This window comes from Dasypus novemcinctus, chromosome 1 (genome assembly GCF_030445035.2).
Source record: "Dasypus novemcinctus isolate mDasNov1 chromosome 1, mDasNov1.1.hap2, whole genome shotgun sequence".
Lineage (NCBI taxonomy): Eukaryota > Metazoa > Chordata > Mammalia > Cingulata > Dasypodidae > Dasypus > Dasypus novemcinctus.
Genome location: NC_080673.1, coordinates 101,821,299 through 101,830,319, shown reverse-complemented (window position 1 = coordinate 101,830,319; position 9,021 = coordinate 101,821,299). Strand labels below are relative to the sequence as shown.

Genomic DNA, 9,021 nt, shown 5'->3' with positions numbered 1-9,021 from the left:
ACATTTGTATCTTCTCCTCTTAGGTTTTGGACTGAGATTGGGTACTACCTGATGGTATGTTGTTCCTTGAGCAGAATTATGAGAAGAGTTATTGACACTATTTAAATTACTCTTTGTTTGATCTTTATTCTTTCTCTTTCTCTTTTATTTGATACAACTTTATTAAATGTTCAAAACTGAGAAAAGCCATTTGCAGCCCTGGGGTTTTGTCAAGCTGTGGGCAAGTAGAGCTCTGAGAAGAGCCACAGGTAAAGACGTTCTGGAACTCAGACTTCCCCAAAGAATGTTACCATGTTGCTAAGCTGTATAGTGTATCTTAACAACCACTCCTTGGAGTCAGAGTGGGAGAAACTGGAGGAAGACAGCTAAATTCTTTTAGAAGCATTAGATAGTAGGCTGTTCTGCCAATTAAAATTTTTCAGCTCTGGTGCAAAGATTTAAGGAAATCAAAGAAAACTCAACCTATACATTACAAAGCTAGGAGAGGATATCAACAGACTTGGGTTCCTGCCTTCCAGATCATCCACTATTCAAACTGTCCTCAGGTATAGTTTTAAATTCGTCATTAAAGTAGTTTTCAAAAAAATTTACATATAAGTTAGTGAATGAACCTCAAGTTCATTTTCTTTTCAAGACTATGTGAAATGATAGTAAGTTTGTATTAAGGAAAGGAATATTATCTTTTAAAATAAACCACCTAATTTTAAGGGGATCATATAAATAAAATATGTTAAATTTGCAGGATAAAACATTTATTCCATGGAAAAGATTTAGTTTCAATTTAACAACTATTTATTGAGCATATACTATGTGAGAGGCAGTGTTCTAAGTACTAAGAATTCAGAGAAGAAAAACTGGGCTAGCCCCTTCTTTCTGGATTATTACGTCATATTGAGAGAAGCAGAAAATAAATAAAAGTGAAAAATAATGTCAGGAAGCAATACATCATATGAAGGTAGCTTGAAGATAATGGATAGAGAGTGACTGAGGTTAGGATGATGGGAGTAGGAGGCCTTTGGAGAAAGTGTCCTTTAGACAGAGAAATGAATGACGAGAAGGAGGGAGGCATAGAAGGTCTGAGGGCAGAGCAATCTAGGCTTGGTAATCTGCAAGCACAAAATTACTCAATATTCATTGCCTAAATAATAATTTTTACATCCCTGGGAATTCATAGTAACTTTCAGCTATTCTTCATTAATTAGCTACTGCATTCTAACTTAGTGTGCAAACATTTTAGCTATGTACTATTTGGGTTAAGCATTAATATTTAATACAGATTTACAATGTATTTTCTAAGTAACTATGGCCAGAATGAGGGCTAGGTGTATGAATAATTTTCAAAAACCACATATCTTTTGAGGATTTTGAGTAATTTAGTCTAAATAATATTCAATAATTTACTACTATATAGATAGATTCAAGAAGCAATAAGAAAGGAAATATTGCTCCCAGAAATAGTTACACAATTCCCTAAATGGTGAATACTAACTCAAATTAAATTTCTGCAGATTAGCTCTATACAGATGTTTCTTTTCCTCTTCAGAGTGAAAACAGAGGGTGCGCATTACAGTTAAAATAGTTATAAACGGAACTCAGCTACTTTCACTCAGTTCATCTCTTGGGTGTATCCTCTAAATCAGGTAATCTCAGCCTAGGTTTTGCAGCATGAAGGTAGTGAAGCAAGACCCAAGATCTTTATTCCTAATAATATTTAGCTAAAATGCTCATGTTTGCAAATTGTCTACTTTTTGAAAACGTTAGTATAAAGAAGAGCAAGTTCTCTAATATTGTCCCTAGAATTTAGTTGCAGTGCCACGTGCTTACCTACCTAGAAAGGATGGAGGCAGAAGCAGTTTATACAGCTCTTCTGAGCAAGGGTTACTTTTTATGTAGTGTTTGTAAATTTGTTTAGTACTTTGCTCCCCCACAATTTTGGGATGGATTCTTTAAAATCTGAGTATGTGGTGAAAATATGTCTTCCACCAAACATCATCTGTTGTGTTTCCCCAATTTTTCTGGGGAAAATTGGCTGCTAACTGCTGTTCCACATTATAGAAGAGACATCTATTAAGCGAAAACACTGGAAACAAGTCTGGTTTTACTTCTTTTGCTCTGGATTCTTTTCAGCCTATGTATTTATCACAAGACTATACTTGAGCCCTGATAACTAATCCATGACACCCTGACCAGCACCAAGGGATGCTCACAGGAAATGTCTGCCCAAGATATCAACTTCAAATGTACACTTTTGGTTTCAAAAAATGAAGGAGCTTTATAAATTTTTTACAAATTATGAATCATATCAAGTAGTTGTTTACATTTCTTGACAAAGTAGGAACTATGGCTGCAGAATCAAATTGGTAAAAATCCTTAGGAAGAGAAGTGATATTAGTGTTTAAATATCTGTTTGATTTTGTTTCAATAAACTAAAAAAAAGGGGGAAAAATTCATGGAACATTTGTAGATGTAACCATAATTTTATTTTGGTCTACTCTATAGAATCCATTAGCCAGTTTTGCATTGATAGGTATCTCTGATATTAGTTTCAGCAAAAATTTTATCACTTCATTACAAAATAAATGAGATCTTTTATTCTCCAATAAAGGCAATACTTATTTATTAAAAGGTAAATAATATATCACCTAGTATCCACATCTATTATTTATTTTTTCTGTAGGATCTTTTTCATTTCTCTTGTATTTTGTAAAGAAGAAAATCTACCCTTTCATATGAGGATGATTGATCCTTTCATTTTTTTCTTAGTTTATAAGTCTTAAAGAATACAGTCTAAACTTTTCATGTCATAAAGAAAAGTCTTAATAAATAAATATTATTCCAAACCAACTCATGGGCTTTGGAAAGATATCCAGTAAAATGATTAGGAAACAAATAGTCAGTGAATCAAATAGTGTTGAAATCAATATAGGCTGAGGTGGAAGAGAAAAATGTGAGTCATTATCAATATTAAACAACAGTTTTTCTTTTCTTCAGGATTGAAAAAGTTTTATTTTTCAATCATTAGCTCACTTGCTAGAAAAATTCAAATTACAGCTTGATCCTAAGTAATCCATTTACTACATTTCTGAAAATTAAATTTTAAGCCAGACTCTTTATAGAATAAAGAGTATAGAGTTTAAATTATGTATATGGATGAAATATATAGTGTCTTTATATCTTTAACATTATTTTTAATCTTTCCAGTAGAAACAATAAAAAGCTGTAACATCAGACTATTAACTTTTCTTAAACTAAGAGTAAGCAGTATAGCTAGCACCTTTTTAGAATGCAAGAGCAAGATGCATTTCATACTTTGGAGAAGCACTGCTATTTTCACAAAAGATGAATAATTCTCTATTTGTTGACCTTTTATTCCAAAATTTAAAGAGTATATCAAACTAACATAAAGGAATTGATGTGGGGAAGACACACATATTAGAGTAACTGAATATTCCAGCTGACATCTAAGTCAATTCCTTCAGGTTACAGATGAATAAACCAAAATCTAGGGAATAAAGCAATTCATCTGTGGTCATTTTACTGATTAAACTGGAAACAAAAATCCCATTTTAACATTAGTTTAGTGTCCTTTCCTCCTTCCAAATTGTCTCCTATACTCCTTTTTATCCCAGTACCTATATAGAATTAATCTACTAAGTTGTTTGTACAAAAGGTCCCACAGAGAGCAATGAGTAAGTCTAAGGTTTGAGTTATAAAAAGATGTTTAATTACTAAATCTTTGTGATATTCATAGGAAGCAATAAGAAAATATACTTTTTATAGTCAGATAATAGAATTTTCTGAATTAAAAATACTTAAATATATTTTATTCAACCCAGGATAATATTTATGAAATTCCTGAAAATTAGCTGTTTTGTGGCAACAGAATTGGCAATTTATGCACCATACACTCTGAATTTTTACCTTGAAAATCTTGAACATAGATTGCTCTGTTCTGAAAAGATCTTCAATGAACTAAAACTATCTACCACCACCCCCAATAAAATCTTGAGACCAATATCTAGAATGTGGAAGTATCTTGACACTGTAAATTATTCTTCTAAAAAAGAACAAAACAAAACCATCCTGCCATAGATGAAAATAAAATGTGTATTTCCCAATACTTCTATGATGAATAAGGTTTCCATGTAAGATAGGTCATACCATACATAACAAACATCAGACAACCATCCTTCTTAGATTTCAAAAGTAATATACTGTCTTCAAGAAAGTTTAAATAATTCTTTCCTATGTTATTAATCCAAAAATTTTCTTTCCTGCAAGTTTGTGAATTTTCCAAAAGCTATAAGCATCAGCTTTCACCCCATAGGCCTACAACACTGTAAGTGTCTAATAAATGTTTGCTGAATGACTGAAGGAACATAATCAAATATTACTGAATATTTCAAACAACTATATGTCAAAAGTTCTCCAGTTTATCATTGTAGATCTAATAGTCTTTCACTATTGGATTTTTTCTCCTTTAGGTTTTACCATCCTCTTAGAAGATGATACAAATACAAAAGGCTGTTTTTCTTAAAATACAGTGTAACAGGTCCTCACTGAAAATTAATTTAATATGAAGTTGATTTGTGGATTTTGGAAAGTCATCCTTTTAATTTGCTATATCAAAATTGATAATAACCATGTGATATATTTTTATGTTCTTAAGTCAACAAAGTGTAATTAAAAATAGAATATATTTTAAGTTCTCAAAAATGTTTTGATTTTTCCAGGGGAAAATTTTTTTTCTCTTTCTCCCTATTCCTATTTGTCCCTGTGTCACCAAAGTTTGGTCTAAAAGTAAAGTAGCTTCACATTGTTTTGACCTGAGAAACAATTTCAGAGCAACGCAAGAAGATGGAAAAATGTCAAAAACTTCATGTCAGAGCTATTGTCATTCTGTGATTTCAGGGTCTGAGCACATCTGGAAGTGAGGTTAATCAAAGCAGTAGACCCAAGAATTGTTGTGCCAAAAGTGGAGAGAGGGAAATCAACACCCCACAAAAACGAACCTCAAATCCCGACAACCTCTCCTCAGTTTGGGAGCAAAGGCAGCTCAGTTATGAATAGAAATGGAAGTTGTTTTCTAGTCAGGCACACCCCTCATCCCAGACGGGTCTGCCACATAAAAGGTAAGGGGATTCAACGTCCTAGAATGTCTCTCTCTTCTACATTTGTGCTACTTGATGATTCTGCTTGGTAAACATGGAGGTACTATTCAAAATATGTAACCATTGCTAAGGCACAGGCATTGACTACTGGGCCCAGATGCCAGCGCTGTGGCTACAGGAGAAGTCTGCTGGGTCCTTCTGTGCCATGCAATTAACATTTGGATTGCTTGGTTGTTAGGAAAGGACCCTAGAAATGGATCAAAGTGGTCTGAGGAATGGGCACCATTCAGGGAGCTCAGGGCAGCAGCTATTTATCACCTGGTATGAAAGTATTTCAGTATCTTAAGAACTAATACAGACTTGCTGAAATGTACTAAGTATCAGCCTTGGAGAAGCATATGTTGTTTCTTCCTTTCTTTCCTTCTTTCTTTTGTCTCACTGTCTCATTCTTTCTCTTCTTCTCCCTCCCTCCTATCCATTCCTCCTTTTCTTCCTTCTTTATTTTCTTCTTTCCTTTTTATACAATAATTTAGACAACATTCTCTTGAAAATTAGACATCAATGAGAGGCTGTACAAGTTAGCTTGGAATGAAGAAGTATACACCATTTATACATATTTTCAGTTGACAGAGAAAATAAACAACAAATAGAAGAGGGAAAATGTACTGATACATTGAGAGGTAGATTTATCAAGGTTATAAATTTCATGGAAAACAAGAATTGTTTGAACTTGATAGTGTGAAGCAGGATTCCCAGGATGAGGTAAGTGTGTGATATTCCCCCACTAAAGGAGCATATTAAGATCACTTGGGCTTAACATGTATCTTCACACCAACCCAGAGATTCTTACACTTGAGGAACCAAGGAATTACTTTCTAAATGAGAATTGCTGCCATAGGAAGACCCACGGTTTACGTAAATGTGTCATATTCCTGTGGCGTATTGGGGACAGAAAATTTTGAGACTAAAACCACAGTCATGCTAAAAGTGAAACATCCCTTGTTGGAAAAAGGCAGAGAAGAGAATAAGGAGGTTCTTACACCTATCCAGACATGCGAGGACAAGTATCCTCACTATGGTCCCAACACAAGGCTTGAGAGAGTTTCTAAGGAAAAAATTAAAATGTCCTGGCAACTAACTTAATAGCATGGAGAAGAGAAACAAAATCAAAGAGGAACATCTCCTTCTCTCCCTCCTCTCCCCCTAGTTACCATGCCTTTGTTTAAAAGAATGCAGTGTGTTTGATGAAACAGAAAAGTAGAGAGGGAGAAGGTGAGGTCACTTCTTTCCACAAGTATTTATTCAATCTCTAATACATATCAATCTCTGTAATAGATGTGGGAGATATAGCCATGAAGAAGAAGAAAAAATTCCCTACCATCACAGAGCTTAAATTCTAGCCTTTAAGCTCTGTAATGGTAGGGAATTTTTTCTTCTTCAGAAGAAGAAATCAGTTCAGTGGTAGACATACCAGGCATCCAAATGGAAATGAACTGCCCACAGGTCTATGCTGGGATCTGGGAAGTCAGGAATTAGATGTACGTTTGGGAGTTATCGTGTAGTGGTGATATTTAAAGGTATAAATATGGATCATCTCTTAACTCATTTTGTCACTTATCTAACCACCTCTTCATTCATTCAACTAGCATTTATTTGGAGAGACAATAGAAGCAAAAGCCTGACTTTTAGAACCAAAATGCTTGCCTGGTCAACCAACTCACAAGCTATGTGATCTTGGTAAACTCTCTGTGTTTAGTTCCTTCAACTGTAAAATGGTAATAATAATGATACCTATATCATGGTTCAGCATATGAAGAAGGGAAGCAAAGGGAACAGCAAATAAAAACAGCATAGAGAATTAGGAAATTGTGAGCATAGAGGATCAAAATGCCCTTTATGGAGCATACGGGGAGGAGAAAAAGGATAAAGGGACGTGAGGGTGCAGAAGTGGATAAGCGGCCAGGTATGGAAAGGCTTTGTATATTATGCTAAGGAATTTATATCCCTTCACGGCCAAAGGACATGTCTGCACTCATGGTTTTCACTTCCTCACCTTCAAGCTCCTCTTCAATCCACTTCAGCCTGGCCTTTTCAGTCACCATTCTGCAAACACTGGGCTTGTTTCGGTTACCACTATCTTCCATTTTGACAAATACATTAAGCACATATCATTAAGAATGCTTGTGGTTGCAAGTAACAGAAAACAAACTAGCTTGTACAATAAAAAGCATCTGTTGTTTCAGGAAAGTGACAGGTTAGTAGTTAGGTAGGCTTCAGGTTTGGTTTGGTTTGGCACACTGATGACATAAACAACCTACTTTCATCTCTCCACTCTACCTTCCACAGGTTCAGCTTCGTGATAGAGCTGTCCTGCTTCCTACATAGTGGCAACATGGCTACTTTAACTCTTGGCTTCACATCTGCCTGCAACACTGGCTTCTTTCCCAGCAGACTCCAGCAAAACTCTCCTTATCAGCACACATGTACAAGTCACATGCCATACCTGAACAAATCTCTGTGACCAAGGAAGTGGCATGCATGAATTAGTAGGCCATGGTTCAGATAATCAATCACCATGGTAAAGTAAAGGATTCAACTTTCCCCAAAGCATACAGTTTCTTGGGTTCTATGGAGTAGATAAGAGGAGGACAATGGAATAAAATATCTGGGTACCTTAATAAAGGGAAGGAAGAAATGAATTCTGGGTAGACATGACAATTATCCACCATAGACCCTGTTATATCCTCATCTTGACCTCTCAGTAAGAGGACACAATCTCTCCTTTATTTTTTTAATATTTTAAAATTTAGTTTCCATAACACCACACTCTTCTGGATTTTCTCCTGCTTTTCTGGTTTCTTCTTCTCAGTCTTTTTTGCTGTTTCTGCAATAAATGCTGGAGTTCCTCATAGTTCAGTCCTTGGCCATGTTCTCTTTTTAGTTTATACTGCGATCCTAGGCAAATGATCTCATTCACAGGTTTCAAATATCATCTCTAGGCCAAACACTTCCAAATACATATTTTAGGCTCAGACTCCTAACATTTAGACCTGCCTACTTGACCTATTCATGAGACATTTGGATTCTTCACAGGCACATTGAGGTTTGCTCTTTGAAATTAAACTCTTGATCTTCTCTCATAAACCTGGTAATCCAACCAGTCTACCTTAACAAGTAAATTGACATCATAAATTTGAGCCTCTTCTTTAATTCTCCCCCCTCCTTCCCATCTTCTTGCAATATTTCACTTGATCTTGTCACTTTTCCTTCTAATTAAATTGTAAATTAAGCTACTTACATGAGCTTAATTTATTTGGAGAGACAATGGAGACGAAAGTCTGACTTTTAAAGCCACCACAATGGCCACCATCACGACTCCAATGTAGGCCACTATTATCTCTTCTTCTGACTACTTCCACCCTTGCCCTCAACCAATCCCTTCTCCAGGAACAACATTTAATCATATATTAAAATGTATTAAAATGTAAATCTGACTATTTAAATATCTTGCTCAAATTTCTCCAGAGCATTCCATGCATTTAGGGCATGTTACATATTTTGGCATAGGCTAAAAATTCCCTATTATATGGCTTCTGCCTATCATAATTCATCTCATATCAGCACTCCACAACCTCATTTTATGTATGCCGCATTGGACTTGTCTACATTTCTTAAATATGTAACAAGCCCTTTCTGGCCTCTGAATCTTCACACATACTGTTATCACGAGTCATAAAACTTTTTCCCATTATGTCATTTCAAACAGGCTCCACATTGCCAATATAAATTAGATCTCCTTATGGTATTTTCTTATAGCACTCTATAGTTCCTCAGAGCAACAGTCTAAGGTCAAGTTCTACTTCAGCCATTTAGTAATTGTGTATCCTTGAGAAATTATTTTAAAAAGCAT

General features: G+C 35.1%; 1 protein-coding gene across 2 annotated transcripts in view; it reads left to right on the top strand.

Annotated features, from left to right (window-relative positions):
• The first annotated feature begins 341 nt into the window (after window positions 1-341).
• C1H4orf17 (chromosome 1 C4orf17 homolog) overlaps window positions 342-9,021 on the top strand; it is a 41,223-nt gene continuing 32,543 nt past the window's right edge. For both annotated transcript variants that reach the window (XM_058294953.1, XM_058294954.1), the window contains exons 1-2: window positions 342-545; window positions 4,912-5,132. In XM_058294953.1, coding sequence (XP_058150936.1) covers window positions 5,063-5,132 — 70 coding nt within the window. In that variant the 5' untranslated portion in view covers window positions 342-545; window positions 4,912-5,062. The remainder of the gene's footprint in view (window positions 546-4,911; window positions 5,133-9,021) is intronic.